The 19,244-nt window shown below is 55.1% G+C and overlaps 2 protein-coding genes across 5 annotated transcripts in view; one reads left to right on the plus strand and one right to left on the minus strand.

Moving 5' to 3' along the window:
- Positions 1–1,626, plus strand: part of ATP6V0D1 (ATPase H+ transporting V0 subunit d1) — a 35,262-nt gene extending 33,636 nt beyond the window's left edge. For all 4 annotated transcript variants that reach the window (XM_023934612.2, XM_023934613.2, XM_086847912.1 and 1 more), the window contains one exon: positions 268–1,626. In XM_023934612.2, the coding sequence (XP_023790380.1) occupies positions 268–429 (162 nt within the window). In that variant the 3' untranslated portion in view covers positions 430–1,626. The remainder of the gene's footprint in view (positions 1–267) is intronic.
- Positions 1,627–2,226: 600 nt separating this feature from the next.
- Positions 2,227–19,152, minus strand: HSD11B2 (hydroxysteroid 11-beta dehydrogenase 2). The gene is made up of 5 exons (XM_086847911.1): positions 18,838–19,152; positions 4,745–4,957; positions 4,283–4,468; positions 3,554–3,691; positions 2,227–3,096 (listed from the first exon to the last, which is right to left on the minus strand). The coding sequence occupies exons 1-5, from the start codon at positions 19,130–19,132 to the stop codon at positions 2,735–2,737; spliced, it is 1,194 nt and encodes a 397-aa protein (XP_086704037.1). The 5' UTR covers positions 19,133–19,152; the 3' UTR covers positions 2,227–2,734.
- Positions 19,153–19,244: the final 92 nt, after the last annotated feature.

Here is a 19,244-nt window from a genome sequence, read left to right on the forward strand (position 1 = left end):
GGCTGCTAATGGGTATTTGGTCCATCAATAGCAAAACTAGAGTGCAATTACATGGAAAATAAGGATTTTCATGGTACCCGAGTTATAAATACTTCCTTCAAATGTCAGAGCCTGTCCTGAGCCATGTGCTGTAGGCTAGAGCTGTCCTGAGGACCTAGAGAGATGCAGAACAGGATACCTGTGCTGAGCCTTCCAGCCTGCTGGGAAGTCATGGGCCCTTCCATCTGAGGTGAACAAATGACATGTCCTCCTCTGGGCTTTCCTCAGGTAAAGCTGAACAAGCTGGCCTTCCTCAACCAATTCCACTTTGGAGTCTTCTATGCCTTTGTGAAGCTGAAGGAGCAGGAGTGCCGCAACATTGTGTGGATCGCAGAGTGCATCGCCCAGCGGCACAGGACCAAGATCGACAACTACATTCCCATCTTCTAACTCTGCTCTGCTCCTGTCTGACCCTCCCACCCCTGGAGTCCGGAGGGACCCCTAACTCCCTGAGTGGTCCCTTGCCCAGACTCCAGGGATGTCCCATCTGTGGAACTGGATCAAATGAGGAAACTGTACAGTTGCTAGTTAAATTATTCACAAGCTGAAGTTTGAGTTGTGTGTACTGTGAGACGTCCGGAGGGACGAGTGGTCCAGGCTTAGCCCTGTGCAGCAGGAGGTCCTCCTGTTGTGTATGCAGTAGTCCCAGTGTTCCTGTACTAATTGCTGTGTATGCTTATGCTCATAGAGCAAGCTTGAGCTGCGGGGGGCTGCCTCTGAGGGGGTCCCACTGCTGCAGAGGAATAGGTCAGGTCTGCCATGGCTGGGGGGCCCTCTGTCAGTGCTCTGCACGTCTCCTACTCAGTGTTGTTCCTGTGAGATGTAGTTATAATGTGGTTTATAGCGTAGCCCATGCTGCTGTGCAATCCCTGCATCCCCTTGTAGTGAACCCTGACCTGGGAGAGACCAAGCAACCCAGGCCAGGACTGGAATGGAGCCTGTGGGAATGTGAGGGCAGAGCCAGAGTGCTTGTGGAGCACATTCCTCCCACTCTGGCAGTGTTTGCAGCTTCTCTGTCTGCAGAAGCAGCTCTCATCAGTCTCCCTGCTGCCCTGGACAGGGCTCCATAAGCTGGCTGAGCGCCTTCCTCAGAGCTTGGAGACCCACAGCTTACAGTTTACTGTCACAACCATGCAAGACCTGGGGTTCCTTTGGGCTCTGTGGATGGTGGTGAACCCCTGCACTCCTCCAGGGTAGACATCCAGGCTTCTCCCCTGCAGAGGGTGGGTTGGCACTGCCATGGAGCTGTATGGCACAGCTAGCCATGGGACAGAGCAGCCTTAGTCACCCTGCTGGGGGCAGGGATGTCCCAGGCCCTGCCTGTCTGGGGTGGGAGCCAAGCCTTGGGCATGGTGTGACAGCTCTGCTCTTTCCTGCTGTGTCCTGGCTAGCTCCTAGTTGCACTTGAAGTCTGGGAGATGTGCAATGGCAGCAGACAAGCCATGCTGGAGGGAAACATGCTGGATGCTGCTGGGAGGAAGGATCAATGGAGAATTTGCTCTGTCCCAGCTTGTGCTGTGGTCACCTCTGCAGTTTGTTTTTCTGTGAGCCCCTCCTCTCTACACCAATAAATATCTGCCTACTGCACTGTGCTCTCCTGCTTACTTGGGCACCTGCTCCCACAGTCCTAGGTGGAGGCTCCATCAGTCACAGGGAATCTGGTAGTTGTGGTAGTGGAGCCTGATGTGGTTCCTGAGTGAGTTGGGACTCTTGTTTCTACTGCAGGCTTGGTGGTGGTACCACCCCATGAGCCCCAGGGTACTTCCTCCAGCCCAAGCCATAACAGTGCCTGGTCTGTGGGTGCAGCTGCCCACTGAGCTAAGTGGTGCCTAAGGGGTGCAGCCTTACGGGAGTGATCCGTGGGGATCATCCTTAGGGATGTGGGGCTGTCCTCATGACAGTGTGGGCACTGTCACTGCTTCCATCCTTGCCCCAGCAAGCAAAAACAAAGCAAAAGAAAGTCTTTGGCATAGGGCTGGAAAGAGGAGCAAGGAATGGGCACAAATCCTTCCTGGCAAGCTGACCCCTTTTCTGGGAGTACCTGTGGCACCTGCTGCCACATGAGAGGCTCCTGCCACAGTGCTTGGCATGGTGCCAGCCATCACCCAGCTCAGCTCTGCCCACAGGCTGGGCATCCCTGAGCAGCATTGCAGCACTGCACTGCGGAAGGAGACAGTCAGAACCTGCTGGAATATCAATAATGGATTTATTTAAAAAGTGACAATCACATAGTTCATCTCATGAAGAGCTCTGCAGCACTGGCAGCCTAGTCTCGGCCCCTGCACTCATGGGGAGCATGTGGAGTGTGTAATGAGTGGCAGGGAGGCAGTGGCCATAGGATCCCAGCCCTGACCCAGCCAAGAGGGGATGGAGACAAACAGCTCTGAGAGCAGAAAGGAAGGCGGTGGGCTCAGGAGGTACATCCCAGCCTGTGGTGCAGAGCTGCTGAGACAGGCAGGGATGGGCCTCTTGGAGGGTGCACGGTTAGAAAAAATACAAAACCACGGTCTCTAGAAAATGTTGATTCTTGCACAATAGAAAATAGATCTACCTGATTTTGGAAAGAAATTTGGTTTTTAACGTCTAGCGCTGATTGTTCCCCCACAGTGCAGGAGGGCGGTGCCTTTGGCTTTGCATGTGCTCAGGGGCTGGTGTGCCTGGAAAGCCTGGGAGAAAGGCCGTGTGCAGGCTGAGGTCAGGCCTTCTTCACATCATTGTGGTGTTCTCGCCGCAGCGCTCGGGGCAGCTTGGGGTTGATGAAGAATCCTTTCAAGAACAAGTCTCGGACAAAATAGGGCAGGTAGCGGTGTATGAAATACATGATCCCAAGGCCCTGCCCTGGGTAGTAGCGCACGGCTGGGTTGGCAGCCAGAAGCCCGTCTGTGATGCTGTTCACCACCGCGCTGAGGTCCTCCACCGCCACCTTCATGAACTGGATGAACTGCTGGTTGATCTCCTCCACATAGTCCTCACCGTAGGCCTGCAGCAGCTCCTGGGGCAGACTGGCCAACAGCTGCTGCTTCTGCAGGTTCCAGAAGGCAGGGTCACATGTCGTCCCTGCAAGGAAACAGTTCCTGTGAGCTGTGTGTGCCCCCCACTCCAGGCCACCTGCCATGGGTGTCAGAAGCCCCAATCACCTTCCAGCCTCACAGGAAGGTCCAGCTGAGACCCTGGCAAAGATTGCCACGAGGGAAGCACAGTAGTAGCACCATAGTGACTCTTGGTAGTCTGAGACTGGACCACGGTCTTGGACCCTGCCTCCAGTGGGAATGCTGCTACCATAAACGTGACTGAGCTGCTTTGACCAGTCCTGGTGCTATGGGATCTGCTGGAAGGACTTGATCCTGATGTTTCCAATCCACCAGAGCCCAATGGCCAGAGGGTAACTGCTGTCCCCATATGGCTGGAGATGCTCAGAAGCTTCATGCTTGCACCACCAACTGCTCGTCCCATTGCTCTATCTTCTGCCCCCCTAGGATACCTGTCCTTTGCCCACAGGCACTGACCCTCTTACCTGTTTTGTAGTAGCCAGGCAGGATGAGGCTGACTTTGATGCCCCAGGGCTGGAGCTCGCTGCGGAAGGTGTCCATGACCAGGCTGAGGGCTGCCTTTGAGGCCCCATAGGCTGCCAGGCAGGGGAAGGGCATGTCACCTGTCATGAGTGAAAGAATGAGTGAGCCAGTGCTCCACCAGGGACAGAGTGGAGCAGGGGTAAGGGCAGGTCTTGTGTAGGGCTGTGTTCCTGGCCCCTGCTCCGGGAAATGGTTTAGGGTTTGTTTTGCTGAGAAAACAATTGAAATTAGCTTCAAATTATTGTTTTAATGGGGTAAAAAAAAAGTGGTGAGGGAAGAGGAAATTGATTTTGCTCCCTGTCCAGCTAAAACTTGGGATTGTTATCCCCAGTGGAGGATTAATGTGTTTTAATGAGCAAAAAAAATGGGCAGGGGAGAGGAAGTCAGTTTTCCCACCCTGGCTGGGGCAGCCATCCCCAGTGGAGGCACATGGCAACTGGGCTTGGGTTGCCCATGACGCCTGTGACCAGGCTGATTGTCCCCAGCCCCCATGTCTTGGTGGCTGCTGTGGGGTTCAGCAGTGCTCCCAGCTCATCCTAGAGTTCCTGGTGCCAGTTGGCTGAGAAAGTTGGAGTGCCTGGGGGGTAGGACCTGCACCACACCATGGAGATTGTCAAGCCATGCCTGGGCTGAGGGTGCCAGGGGTGCCACGTTGGAGGGAGGCTGCTCACCTGCAGGGCTGCTCACGGTGACAATGCGGCCGCTGGCAGAGCGGAGCAGGGGCAGCAGCCCCTTGGTGAGCTCCAGGGAGCCAAAGAAGTTCACCTCCATGCAGGTGCGGAACTTGCCCAGCGGCGAGAGCTCAGCATCAGCGATGGTGTCATTGAACCCGGCGTTATTCACCAGGCCCCAGAGTCCTGTGGGGATGGAGTGCTTGAAGAGGTGACCTGAATGGGGAAGCCCCACCCTGGGATTCCCAGCTGCTCCCCAGGCTGATTGGGGGGGTCCTGCAAGGGACTTGTGGGGTGCCCCAGGACAAGAAGAGAGCTTGGCAAAGGCTGTTGGCACAGGTGCCTGCAGGGATGCAGCCCCCTGTGGGGACGCATGGAAATACATGGAGGTTTGGCACTGTCACACTGGCTGCAGGCTGAGCTCCCAGTGAGTTCTGTGGGGTTGCCAAAGGTTCCTCCTACCTGTGCTGTTGGTGTGGGCCTGGATGTGCTGCAGGACGCGCTGGATGTCCTCTGTCTTGGTCAGGTCCATCTGCAGCAGCGTTAGCCGTGGCGAGCAGCTCCGGCGCAACTCCTGGGCACCAGGACTCTGCAGGTCCAGCACACTGGCAAACACCCGAAAGCCCATGATGTCCAAGTGCCGGGCTGTTGCCTGCCCAAAGCCCGAGTCACATCCTGAAAGAGATGGGAGGAGCCTTTCAGTGGCCAGTGACAGACACTGTCTGTCCCCAACCCCCAAAGATCGCCTAGCTCTGCCTCTCTCACCAGGAACCAAACACCCACCTCAGCATCAGTTTCCCTTGCTTGAGGACCACCTCGGCTCCACACCCCGCTGTAGCTCCTGACATCACCAGGATGTGACCTTGCCCTGGGGCATTCGCAGGTCAAGGAGCTGCTATTTTCTCTCTCTTGCAGCAGGAAGAAAACACTCCCTTTATCTGCAACCCCATCGCCCCCGAGCACCTCCCTGATTTAAGGTGCAGGTAAACCCGCAGGCACCAGCAACCACGGAACAGAGTCCTGCAGCGATGCGGGGCCATCAACCCTCAAAGTAGCCTCTAAAAGCTCCATCAAGCACCACTCAGAGCTGGCATAAGGCTCCGTGGGAGACTTGCCGAATGCTTTTCACCTCCCAGAAAGTGTTCAAGAGGCAGAGAACGCCTTCACGTGCTGGGGCAGCAGGGGATTAAAAAGGGTGAGGGGGAAAAAAGGGATTCTGGTCTGCTCCTGCTACCCTGCATCCTTCAAGGGAGCATCCAAACGGGATAGTCCACTCGGGAGAGTACTGGTGCTCCGTGCCCAGTCCCAGCTTCATCTCCTCCATGTAGGATCAAACAGGGGCACCACAGGTGACACTGGCACCCACAAAGCTACCATCGAGATGGCTGGGGGACAGTCCAGGCAGAAGCTGGCTGTTGCAGAGCGGTGACAAGGCCAGTGGCCAGGGTGGAGTGGCCAGGATGCAAACAAACAGCAGCAGCAAGGTACAGGCTGTTCCCGGGGCCGATGGCAGCACTGATAGCTCAGGAAGCCTGTGCCACAGCCACTGCCCAGTCACATTAACCATTAACAAGGGAGCACTGCAGGGGCAGCCCATGGCCCTGCACCCTCCTGCCCGGCACCTTTGGGTGCTTCTGAGGACATCGCTGAAAATGGAACCCGTGTGGCACCTGGGGCCATCTCAGGATGGCCATCTCGGCCATACACAACAGTAGCCCTGGGGACTGTCACCACACGAGATTCAGCACCCCTCTACCAGCCTTTCAGAGAGGGGGTGGGCACAGGGCTTGGCTGCCTTACTCTTCCGTAGCCCCAGGCTGGGATTGGGCATTTACGGTTCTTGGGGTACCAGCTAAGCATCACTTTGGCATCTCTGACCTAGTCCCCAGCTCAGTTTTACTCTATTGCTACGTCAGAAACGTATAATTAAACCCCTGGCCAGAGGCCAGAGTGATAACACAGCCTGGAGCTGCTCAGCTGGCAGGAAGGGGCTGCAGGGACCTCACTTTCCCACACAACACTCAAGACTCATCATGGATATGTGCAAGGTTGGCTGAGCATCACCCCAGCATTTTCCCTGGCATTGCCCTAGCATCACCCCCAGCACCCTGGTCCGCAGGGCATGCTGAAGCACCTCTACCTCTCCCCTCCCCAGGAACAGTGCATGCTGCCAGCAGACAAACAGATAAGGTGCATTTCACCTTTCCGAGCAATGCGGGAGAAAACTGCAATAAAGATAAGGCTTAAAAATAAAAGTGCTTGTGGTCACAGCCTCATCATGACACAGCTGACAGGAGAGTTACCTGCACTGCTCCCATGCAGCCAGCAAGAAAAGATTCCAGTCCAAACATGAAACTTCTTATCACCACGTAACTCAAAACCCCAGGAGACATCTCAAGAAACTGACAGCCAGGTTTGCCGGCTTCTTGCAGGCAAGTCTGGCAAGGACGGAGCAAACACGGCCACATGCTGTCCAAGTCAGGCAGGGTTTGTTTTGCCTTAGAGGAGCAGGGCAGTCAGAGGGTTTGTTTCGGAAGTTCTAATTTATTCACACACATACCAAAAAAAAAAAACTCCTGGGAGGCTGGCGGGAGGCCCAGGGCCAGGAGGGTGAGGATGCTCTGGTGTTATTTAAGGTCTCCACTGCTGCTCAGCTTCCCATCCGCTGTGCTCAGGCATGGCCAAGAGTGCAGGGAGGGACAATGAACCCCCTGGGCCCACAACACGTGGCCCCAAAGCCTGGCAGCTTGCCCAGGGCCATGTTCACTCCCCGTGGCCACCAGCACATGAGCTGCTGGCCACGCTAGAGCTGGCACAGGAGCCATTGCCGCTGGCCCAGCCCCACCGGGAGTGCTGGAGCCGTCCAGTCTGTGCAGCCCCAGCAAGGCTGGCGCTGTGCTCACCGCCCTCCCAGGATGCTGCATCACGAGGAGATGCCGGCGCCAGTTCCCCCCGCCCCAGCTCCCAGCTTGCCAACTGGTTTCACAGTCGTGCTGGAGGGAGGGACGTGGTCAGATCAAGCACAGAAGCATTAGGAGCGCAGCAGAGGAAAGCAAGTACCTTGAAGCCCCCCATTGCATCCCCACGGACCCTGGGCCAGCAGACAGAGGCTTTTGCTGCAGCAGGAGCAGAGCAAAGCCTGAGTCCAGGTTGCAAAATCCAGCAGCCCTCCACAGGCTCAGCAAATCAGGACAAACTCCTGCACCAGGGGCCAGACAGCTCTTTCCCAGAGCAGCGGGTCAGCAGCAATTCCTGAGGACTTTGCAGAAGCTCCAGACACTTCAGCAGCTCACCAAAGAGTGAGAGACACAAGCCTCCACTAGAATTTTGGCAAGACAAGCCCCAACTTTACTTATCTTGAGCAAGCAAGAAGGTTTGGCCTCCAGCATCATCATGATGGATGCCCTCCTGCCCACTCAGGGAGGGCAAAGAGGACCGACCCCACAGCATCTTGCATCCACTGTCCAGAATTGCTCCTCACCGGTGACAGCAGAGCCACCGCCAGGGCTGAGCTGTGCCAGCTGGGCAGCTCCCAGCCAGCCTGCACCGCTCGTGCTTCCTCGCTGCCAGGAGCCAGCTGAAGCTGCAGTCCCGGTTTGGTGTGGATTCATTTCTTTCAGGTGAGTCAGGCATGGCACGCTCTGACATTTTGCTGTCTCAGGTATTCACCCTGCTCTCCTGCACCAGCACCAAGGCCACCATACACAGACATGCTCAAAATTAGTGCTACAGTTTTCTGATTGGAGCAGAGAGGGTCAATAACACAGCTGCGACCCAGGAGCTGCTGAGCCACAACCATGTGCCTGCCCCTGCCCCCACTGCCGGCACGGCACACGATGGAGGGCTGGTGGCACAGGTCTGTGGTGCTCCCCCAATGCAATCTAGGAGTGACTTCTCTTCCCAAGCGGCAAGCTGAGAGTTCTCATCCATGAATTGTGCAGCCTCATTCTGGAGCTGTGGTACTGCAGGCTGAGCATCTTAAACCCTGAGCTACAAGACAAGCATCCTCATCCCTGAACCACAAGTTGTACATCCTCATGACCTCTGCATCCTCATCCCTGAACCATGCACAACAGGTGAGGACCAATGAAAATCTAAGCAGTGAGAAACACAGCTTGGCTGAAGAATTCCCATGTGGCTGCAAAACTGCCCAGAGCCTGGTGGGTACAGCAGCTGGTCTTTGGATCTAGTCCCTCCACAGCCACCTCAGCTGAAGACCCTGGTGTGGAAGCTGAAGAGGGGTTGCCCCAGGGCTGAGCACCCCTGTGATGGACCAGCTCCCCCACAGTCACCCCTAGCAGCATGGTCAGTCAGCAGCCCTAGGGTGTGCCCCAGGCACGTGGCAGCGAGGCAGCTGGAGGCACCCCTTGAGGATGCTCCATTTTTCACCAACTGGGAGCTTGCCAGCTGCATTGGGCACTCAGAAGGGCATCACCCTCTCCACCCCCATCAGCTCTGCAGACCTTTGCCTGGGTGCCCCCTGCTGCTCCCCAAATGTCAGGACATCAATCCCACCTCCCCAGAGAGCTTTAGGACTGTGTGTCCCACCACCCTGACTGAGAGGCCTCACCAAGATGGAGCTGTCACGAGGCTCAAGGACACCATCAATGGGGGGAGCTGGGGTGCCAAGGCCAAATGGATTAACATGCTGAGCCACTCGTTTCCATAGGCTCAAGCTCAAACTCTGCCTGGGTTGCCAAGCTAAACATGGCCTTCTGGCTCTGACAGGATTCACTACCACCATGGATCCAGTTTCTCTGGGCATGGTATGGGATTTAGCTGGGCAGTACTGAGGGAGGCTCAGCTGGGTGCCTGAGCAGGCACTGATCCCAACTCAGCTGTTTCTCTCAGCTCCATCCTGGGTGTGTGGGCACCTCATGGATGCAGAAGCACAGGACAAGGTGGCACCAACTGGGGATGGTGCCATCAGAGGGGATGACAGTCCCCCAGAGGAACTCAAGGAGGGGGTCTTTGCACAGTGCAGGTCCAGACAGGATAAAATGCCCAGCAAAATCCTGTGTGGGCAGGGCAAGGCCCTGTGGCAAACACCTTCTGGATGTTGCACACATTTGGAGCAAGGAGTGATAAAGGGGTGATGTCAGCCATGGGCCAGAGGGAACAAATTCTTGGCAGGGCACAGGAGAGGGAGGGGAAGGCAGGAGCACCTGTCCTCACAGCAGCTGGGCCACCACAGCCAGCCACAGCACCAGCCCTGGCCTCCCCAGCCAGGCATCAGCTACCATCTGCCCACACCCAAGATACTGCTGGGGGAGTGGGGCTGGGAAGGAGTACCCACAGCCCCCAACCTACCCAGTATCATCACTGTCCACAGGAAATACCACCCCAGACAGTGGCTTGCATGGCATGCCGTGTCCCCACGCCCCATGGGAACAGCCCTCATGCCCTGGCACAGGCAGATGGGGCTGGGGTGGCAGCAGCCCTGGTGATGCTGCTGCTGGTCCTCAGCACTGGGGTTCAGAAAACCACAAGCCTAATTAAATTAAATTAAAGCCGGAAGATACCTTTAGGGATGACCCAAATTCCTAGTGAGTGGATAATGCAGGAGCCCCCCACCCAAACAGCCTGGGTGGGCATCCCTGCAAAGCCTCAGCCTCCTTCCTGAACAGGATCTGAGTCAAGGGGGGCACACACTGCCCCTGCTTCTCTAGGACCATCCCCTTACACAACACAGTCAGCACAGGCAGCTGGAGGGAGATTGCTGATGGCTCCCACAGCCCAGGACAGACACATCCCTCCAACAGGTCCTATAGGTCAGAGCAGGGGTCAGACCCTCAGCCCCACAAGGAGACCCATGACAGAAGGCAAAGCTCAGAATGCCTGTGGCAGGGGGTACATGTGTGACCTATCCCTCCCTGTGCCGGGGACAATAGCCAGATGGTATGATTTACAGTGGATTAGCCAAGTGTTCCTGGGGCCTTAGAGTTATCACCTCCACCCGGGAAGTTATCTCCCATTTAACAAAGACAAGGGGGAAAATCTGATTTTCTGCCTAGACAACCAGTGCAACTGGGCAGAGATGACGAGGAGCCCCCAGGCCAGTGTGAATGCACCCACAGCTTCTGGATTAAAGGCCATTTCTCAGAAGCTTTACTAGTGCATCCTTATTGGGGACTCGATGGCACAAAAGCAGCTGGGCAATAAAAAAAGTGTCAGAGGCCACAGCCCTCCCCATCACTGTCACTAAAAACCATCCAGACGCCTTATCCCCCACCAAAGCTGCCAGCAACAGATGCTGTTTGCCACCGGTGGGGCTAATGAACACAGGAGCTTATTAGTGCCCTGGGACAGCAGGACAGGAATGAGCCCAGCCACCCCCCTGCAATGCAAGGCCGGTGCCTGGTGCGATGCTCCAAGAGGTTGGGACCTGGGAATTAACCCAGCCTTTGCATGGCAGTGATGCTGCTGCCAGTGAGCAGTGACCCTGTGCTCACAAGCTCATGAGGGGAGGGAGGAAGTGCCACCTCCAGCATCGCTGCAACACTTCGCAGAAAGAGAGCACAGGAATTTCCTAGAAGCAGCCGCTCACCGCACCCCGGGGCTGGATGGCATCTTCCGGCAGCTGCTGTCTCCACCGAGGGGAGATCCTCTCCCCAAAAGGAGTGGTGAGACTGTCACAGCCAAGAATTTGATCTTCCATCAGGGAGGGATAAGGAAGAGAAGACAGCAGCACAGACATCACCTGGCACAGGCTGTACATCAGAGCTAACCTGGATGAATGGATGTCCTTCTGAGAAGAGGAAGCTTTGCAGAGCTGTGGCAACAGCTGGGTTAATAATCACCTTCAAAGGGAACATGGTGAACTGGGAACACAGAGCTGACAAGCCTCGAAAGCCATCCATCAGGAAGAGCTGTCACTGGGAAGGACGCCCATGGCCCAGTGACAGCTCGACCAGATCACTCAAGATCAGTGCCAGTGGCAAGCTGGCACTGGTAACACATCCACCTGGGCTCTTGGAGAGGGAGAGGCTGGGTAGGAACCAGGCTGAGAAGCCAGAAAGCTCCACCAGCTATGTCTGGAATGTGACACCAAAGATGCTTCTGAGGAATAAGGTAGTGGCAATAAATCCATGGCTGGGGCACCTCTAGTCTGCAAAAGAGCTCTCCAGGGACTCCCAGCAGGCTGGAAAACCACCAGCCAATCCCCATATCCATTCCTCCTCTGTACTAGCAACAAGGAGCAGCAGCATCAGGTCACGCCTAAGGTCTGCTACAGGCAGGACTAATCCATCCACAGGCAGCTGAAGGGAAGAACAGTTCTTCTACCTGGACCACCATGAGCCATTGCCACCCAGGGACATCTCAGGGAAGGTGTTTCTGGCCACCAAAAGCACCACAGCCATGGCATGACCAGGAGAACCTCTAACCACGTGGTGGGACAGGTCAACTATGGGAGAGCTTTGAAGTGCCACCCAGACAGCACCATGGGCAACTCACAAGTGATGCCAGCAGAGACAAAGTCATGCTGGGACAGATGACCAAAGCAGCAGGTCAGAGCAAGCCCAGGGGATCACCAAGTTAAACATCTCAGAGTTTTCATCACCCCAATAAAGCTATGGCAGTTTCAATGCAGCACTACCAGTTTGGGGGTATTTTGCTGATGAGATATTTCTTTGCTTGTAAGGTGCCATCTCATCACTCTCCTTGTCACAAGAGTAAACTCCCACCACATGCCACAATCCCAAGCAAGCAGAAGAAGTGGTGCAAGTCCTGCCCATTCCCACATCATGATGGTCTCTACAGCTGCACCAACTATTTTCTTTTGCAGCTTCCAGATCCATGTGAAGCGGGGGACTTTTTTTTTTTTTTTAGAAACAGAGCAAAACACTTGAGCAAACACCAACTGAGCTTCTGCCAAGACAGCTTTTGAAATACACTGAGCTGTTTAAGCCCCCAGGCTCAGAGCTGTGCCTCATGACAACCTCAAGCCACCTGCCCTTTCCATACACAGTTCAAGTTGTCTCCTCCTTACCTTCCTTACTCTTCACCTGCAGGTTTCACCAGCTCTTCAGAGTAAGAGTTTGAGTATCATAAGACTACTTGGGTACATTTTCCCCAAAATACATGAAGGTGGCCCTCCAGGCTGATGTGCTTGGACATAGTTGTGCTGACCCAGGCAATGCCAGAGCAGCACCCACATGTGCCCTTCAGCTTAGGCAGAGCCCAGCACAACAGCTGAAAGGGGAACACAATTCATCCTGGGATGGCTGCACACCCCAGGTTGGAGCTTATCCCCACCTGGTAACTGGGACCCTAGAGAGGAACAAAAGCTGGTCACAGTGGGTTACTCATAGCAGGATTAGGGCCTGGTAACCCAGAAAAGCTGCAGCTTCCCCATCCCTGGAAGTGTTCAAGGCCAGGTGGGATGTAACTTGGAGCAACCTGGTAGAAGGTGTCCCTGCCCATGGCAGGGGATCAAGATGGTCTTTAAAGTCTTTTCCAACCAAAACCATTCAGAGCTTCTATGATTCTGAGAGACCAGACTTTCAAAGCCAGCACAGAAGACATCAGGGCAGGTAGCTGAGCTTTTCCAGCCCATCCCTTCTCTCTGTTCCCAGCCTGCCTGGGAGTCACTCGCCATCTGGCTCCATGGGGTCAACCACCCAGCAAGAGGAAATATTGCAGCAAAGCCTGTAAAGCCAAAAACTGCTTTTCAAGATTACAGCCTTAGAGCCAGCAAATCCCAGGACAGCTCCATGTGTGACAGGGAAGCCAGCTCCCGAGGGGGAAGCTGATAAAGCTCAGGGGCTGGCTGCTCTCCAGGGGAGAAGGAAGCAGAAGTGATACGTTGCACATGCAAGCACACACAAGCTGAGACAGAATGGGAGATGGTGGATATACCACAGCCACTGAGGGGAGCAGGGAAGGAGGTAACAGGCACATGCTGGGGAGGTTAAAAATAAAAGGCCCTAAACTATACCTGTAGCAATGCACTGACAACATGAGGGCAATTTTTTCCACCTAATCATAGGGAATTAGAACATTTTCCACCTTATTATGAAACAGGTTGGAAGGGACCTTATAGGGTCATCCAGCTCCAACACTCCTGCTGTGGGCAGGGACACCTTCCAGATTGATCCAAACCCCATCCAACCTGACCTTGGAGGCTCCACAGCAGTACCTCAGATCTGAGATGACAGGAGGGACATCAGGAGGTAAAGAGGTACAAAAGCCCTGCAGCCTTTCCTCCTGGGGAAAAAAAAAAACCCTCCAGCTGGAGTTTTAGACCTGCACTGAAAGAAGACTATGTGGAGAAGGCACAGATTTGGTGGAAACACCTTGAAAAGCCCCCTCAAACAAAACCCTGGCTGGGAAAGTCCACCAACCCTGTGCTGTGCTCCCAGTAGTAAAAGCAGCAACAGGCTCTTCTGTAACCAGATCCTGGCTTGAGGGAAGCTAGACTCAACAGTGGGTAACCCAATCCCAGACCTCATTAAAAATGTGCTGCTCATTGGACTAGAGGGCAGCAACTGCCTACACTTCTCTCCTTCCGAAAGCATCCGTTCCCATCTGACAATCTCATTTCGGCAGGGAAGTCTTTGCTTTGTTGCTCTCATGTCCCCGCATAACCCTGAGGCTAATCAAGCCAGCTTGGGTTTCTCTACCAACTCCAGTCTCCCACAGTATGAAACCTCAATGTGTTTTTCCTCCTAATTAGCTGTGCTCATCATTTTTGGTTAACGGTGCTAAAAACTCCCACCTCAACAGGTCTGTGTCATTAGTAGGCTTCAAAAGTGCTTATTTTATAGATAAGTGAGAAAAAGCCGAGCATATCTATCCACATGCCTGTGGTGAGCAGGGGTAGGTATCTATTTCTGAAGAAACCTCACGTGGGAAAGAGGAATCCTAAATCCATGGAGGGCTGCTGACAAAGCGGGGGGAGAGCTTCAGCCCTGCAGATAGAGGCAGAAAAAGCAGCTTTTGTGCTCAGTTCCCAAAAGCCAGCAGTAAACCCTATAACTACAGTTAAATGTTGCAATTTTTTAACTTCAAATATACCAGGAATTGCTTGTGCACCAGGACTAGCGTTTGGGTGTTTGATTTCGGTCCTGTCCCACCCCTCAACTTGGAGGCAGCAGCTGCCTCTGCTGTTAATTTTTAATAGATTCTGGAAAAATCAGAGCAATTTCAGGGAATAAGCTGATTTTCAGCCTTCACTTATAGAATCACAGAATGGTTTGGTTTGGCAGGGATCTGAAAGATCACCTAGTTCCAACCCCCCACGCTTAGGCTGGGGAGAGATCCCAGGTACCTCCAAGCTGGATCACTGGCTCCAGAAGCAGAGTGGAAGTCACCTATGGAGAGCTGCAGCACTTTTGTACAAAGCATTTCTCACGGGAATGCTGCTGGCAGGCTCAGCACCAAACACTGGCTGTGAGTGTGCTGTGCAGGTGCTCCAGCCATGCTTTGGTGCAGAGGTGCCCATCCCAGAGCCAGCCCTGACCCCAGCATTTCTCAGTCACCTTTTTTAGCTGGAAAACAGATCTAAGACAACATCCAAGTCCAGACAGGAGCAACATTGCTTTTTTACCACAGAAAGTGATTTACCTTCGTGGCAGAAAGCAAAAGTCCTAACATCTGGATTGAATCACTCAGTCCTGCTGCAGCCAGCAGATGCTTCAACATCTGTGGAGTCCATGGGAAACACTGAAGCGCTGCAAGCTGCAAAGCCTCTGTTAACCTTGAACATGATCTGAAGCTCTGACCCTTTTCAGATTGTTAATGGGGCATGCAATTGTAACAAGAATGCTTCACCAGGAAAACCACACTTTCCCTGCAGCCAGGAAGGAGAAGAGAGGAGGACAGGGTGGGTTTGGGTCTGGGCAGCCTGACTTTCCAAACAATTTTGCTCACAGAGGTGATTTGTTGGAAGACAGACCAATCTGCAGGTGCTCCTAGCTTCCTTCATAGGCTGCACCAAGGAAGAACAAGGATACAAGAGACCCAAACTGCTTCTCTCAGGCATCCTGATGTTTGGGGTTATTGGAGAGCTAATTCAGGTACCACCATTATAGACAGAACAAGTCACTGTTTTCAACTTTCTGTCCAAGTTGAAGCGTAAGAACAAATACCTCGTAACACAACTCCTGTCCCTCTGCTTTGCAAAGCCCTGCTGGCAGGCAGACTCTCTAGGCTGGTTTGCATTTGGTGCTTTCCAAGGATCTGCAGTAAATCAGGCAGTTGGCTACTGTCCAAAGAACCACCCCACACAGTCACACATGGCAGAGCTACACAACAGCAAGAGGCTTCTCCAGCTGCTCAGTGGAGCCCCGGGATGCTCCTGGCCATCCCTCCACCACCTCCAGGCACCCAGTTGTGTTGGATGGTTTGAATAAACTCACTGAATTCCAAAGGCATCTGCTAAGATTACAGGAACCAAAGGATGGTCTAGGTTCATGTAAAACTGATCCAGTCGAAGCTCAGCCTTGAATCTGGTGAGGCCAAGAAATGGCAGCTCATCACCTCCCTCCAAAACTGCTCTTGCAGACCATCATCCTGCCCAGGCTCCAGAGGCTGCACTGCATTTTGTATCAATTCCCTGTGGGAAGGAGTATGTGATATAACACTCCTCCTCTTTGCTCACACGGCTCTGAGGAGTCCAGTGGCCCTAAGAACACCCAGCAATGCTGTTTCACTTTTGGGAAGGGGGATGCACACACAAACCAGCCATTTGATGATCAGAGCAAGCAGGTCTCAGTGAGCCACTGGCCCACAGGTGCCAGCCAGCCACACCAGCACCCTGGAGTGCCCTATCACATGCTGCAGTGAGGGATGCCAGATATTGGCTTCCTTGCAGCTTCCCAGTGCTGGATCAGGCTCTGGTCAAGCAGCTGCCCATACCAACCCTGCCCACACCACAGGGATGTTGGGATCCCTGCAGTTTTCCAAGTTTGGCCAAAGACTGTACCAGGTGTGGGCTCATCTTTAAGGCAAGGGCAGGCTCAGGACAGCAAACCACAGGAGCCATGGAGATAGCTTCTGTCTCCCTCCCAGCCCAGGCCAAGCAGCTGATCCTCGCTCCGCTCCTCATCCCCACCATCCTCCTGGGGCTGACCTCTCCCAGCCCTGGCTGCAGAGGAGGGCATTCTCCTCCTCCCTGAAAACAGCTGTTATATCCCCTAGGAAGACAGGATTAACACTTCCCTCACTCTCTGCCCCCAGACAGGCTGCATCCACTGGAGCCATGCTCTGGGAAAAGCTGGACCATTGGGATGCAGTACAAAAGCCCCAAGGTCACAGCCCCAGACAAACACAGCACTGCAGGGACTAGTGACCACTTACTTTGCTAGCCCAGGGGATGCATCATGGGAAAGCAGTGTCCCTTGCTCCCCTCTAGCAGCAGGCAGCTGCCTATCCCTGCTCCAGCCAAACCCCAGTCCCATATGCAAGTCAAAATGCAAACCTGCAACAGATGGGAAACGCCACAGCTTCCCAGTCCCTGCTGCTACCACAGGGTCAGCAGCTTCGCTCTGCAGCAGCTCTGCTATTTTCCCACTGAGTTGCACAGTTAGTTTTCCTTCAATCCCTCCCATAACTAAGTTTTATTTAGCCACTGATGTCCAGACCAGCACGTGTGGCTGGAGCATCACATGCACAGCTCAACTTAGGGTTGTTCCCGGGGAGAGTGGGCACCTGGAAGAACTGAAACGCATCACCTGTGAGATAGAACAGCACTGCAGCCACCTTGCCTTGCCCCAGATAAGCATCACTGAACCTGCTGCAGGATTAAGACAGTGACCAAGATGTGTATACAAGGAAATGATGCCCAAAGATTTTCAGGCTGAGACCTGCACTGCTCCATAGGGAGGGGCTTTTGTGCCATTTCTCAGTTGATCTGCAAGGTCCAGCACAACACACAGCATGGCAGAAGTTCTGTCCCTGACCTCACACACCTTCAGTGAGGCCCAGCATTGTCAGTCATCCTTGCCCATGCTGCTTGTTCTGCCAGGCTTTGCTTCCCATTGGCAAGAGGAGGAAGATCAGGCTGCCTTTCTCCCAGAGCTGATCCTTCCTGGCTGCTCCCACAGGAGACACAAACAGCTACTCAATATCTAGTTGCCTGGAATTAATCCGTAAAAGAATCAGGCTAATTACTATGCAAATACTCAAGTGAGGGATGCCATCCCCAGGAGAACAGCCCTCACATCTGCCCCTTGGAAGACACTTGCCGGAGCAGCAGTACGGAAACACCGATCCCGCACCACGGGCTGCGCCTCGAACCTGTAAAACCACAAAGTATTTACAGCCAAGAGCAAACACATCAGAGCTGCAGAGGTGCCACCTCAATGCACTGGGGCAAGAACACCTTGTTCCAGTCACTGACTCACTAATTATACAGGCAATGCCAGAGAGCCAGGGCTGCCAGAGCCGGTGTGCCACAGGGCACCTGTGAGTGCATGGCTGTCAGACGTCCTCCCCAGGCAGCCCTACCCTGCTGCAGCTTTGACCTTCACTCACTTGAATCATTCATTCATCCACCGCCTTGTTCCTCTGATCTTCCTCCTCCAGAGATGATTCCCTGCACTTCCCACTGGTGCCACAGAACTCTTCGAGCTGAAAGCAGGAGCCAAGTCTTGCCTTAATTTTCTAGGAAACAAGCAAACTGCCTTCTCCAGCTTCAGCACCTCCAAGCCCAGCCCAGACATCTCCACCAGGATGCAGGCTCCTGTCCTTGGGAGCACTGCCAAGGTCATGCCCACAAGCTTCCCTCCCCTCTGCATCCATGCAGAGCCAGCAGCACCTTCCAGGCACACCTGGAGAAAAACCCACCCCAGCCCCAGCACTTCCTCCTCGTCTCTCCACTACTATTGCCTCACAGCAAAGCACTGCTGAGCCTGGCTCTCATCCTCCAATTCCACTGCCAGGAGGAAGGAGTGAGAAACCATGTATACACCAACATATCCTAAAGAGCTTCAGCCAGCAAGCCAGAGCTGTGCAAAACTTGGGAGCACAGCACATTCTCTAAGGAGCTCAGGACCAGGCAGCCCAAAGAGGAGGCAGGCAGCAGCTGGGCAGCATTTCCCAAGGATACCCACACAGTGGAGGACCTTGTTGCCAGCAGCTCCCTGGCTGGAGCTCTGGATGAAGCAGTGATGCCCAGTGCTGGGTAGCCAGCTCTGTTGAAGCCTCTGAAGATACTATGAGAACCTTCCCAAGAACGAGTGCAGCTCCAGAGGGGAGGAAGGGAAAGGAAGGAGAGAAAAGCCCTTGGGCCAGCCGACAGGGTCTTAAGCCAGTGCTCCTGCTCTGTCCCATCTAATCTCGGGGCTTCCAGAGGAAGCAGCTCTCGGCATCGTGCTGCAACTAGTGGTCAACACTCGAGGGGCCATTGCAACTCCCTGCTTCGCGGGGCAGATACAGCCTGGCCGGTTCTGCTTGGACACGGGAGAGGATGAGGGATGCGCTGGCAGCGGTGGTTGGTCCCCAGCGGGACCCCACTGACAGCAGCGTCCTGGTGCCTGCGGGACACCCCACTCCGCTCCCCGCCGAGCCCAGGCGGTGCCGTCGGGGCGTCGAGGCCGTGTCCCCGCACTCACCTGTGACAAGGACGGCTCTGCCCGCCACCGGCAGCAGCCCGCGGGGCGCCGCCCGCCACAGCAGCAGCCCGGCGGCGGCGGCGGCCAGGGCCAGCCCCAGGGGCAGCGGCAGCCAGGCGCGGCACAGGCTCTGCAGCGCGGCCAGCAGCGCCAGCGGCAGCACCAGCCCCCGGCCCAGCGGCGGCCCCAGCCCCCGGCCCGGCCCCGGCGCCCGCCGCGCCGCCCGCAGCGCCAGGCTGCCGGCCAGCGCCGCCCACAGCGCGCCGTGCGCCCAGCGCTCCAGCCCCGGCTCCATCCCGGTCCCGATCCCGGGCCCGGCACGGCCCCGCCGCTGCCGCTCGCCCGCCCCGCCGCGCCCGTTTATACCCGCCCGGCGGGGGAGCGGGGCGGGGCGGGACCGGCCGCCG

Source organism: Cyanistes caeruleus, chromosome 12 (assembly GCF_971803275.1).
Source record: "Cyanistes caeruleus chromosome 12, bCyaCae1.hap1.1, whole genome shotgun sequence".
NCBI classification, from domain to species: domain Eukaryota; kingdom Metazoa; phylum Chordata; class Aves; order Passeriformes; family Paridae; genus Cyanistes; species Cyanistes caeruleus.

What these genes read in the sequence shown, in the direction of transcription:
- HSD11B2 (XM_086847911.1), bottom strand. Translation starts at nt 19,132, where the DNA reads ATGGAGCCGGGGCTGGAGCGCTGGGCGCACGGCGCGCTGTGGGCGGCG. An exon ending in CAGAGCCGTCCTTGTCACAG is followed by an intron (nt 4,958 to 18,837) that starts GTGAGTGCGGGG and finishes CATCTCTTTCAG; the next exon opens with GATGTGACTCGGGCTTTGGG. An exon ending in GCCTGGCTACTACAAAACAG is followed by an intron (nt 3,097 to 3,553) that starts GTAAGAGGGTCA and finishes GTTTCCTTGCAG; the next exon opens with GGACGACATGTGACCCTGCC.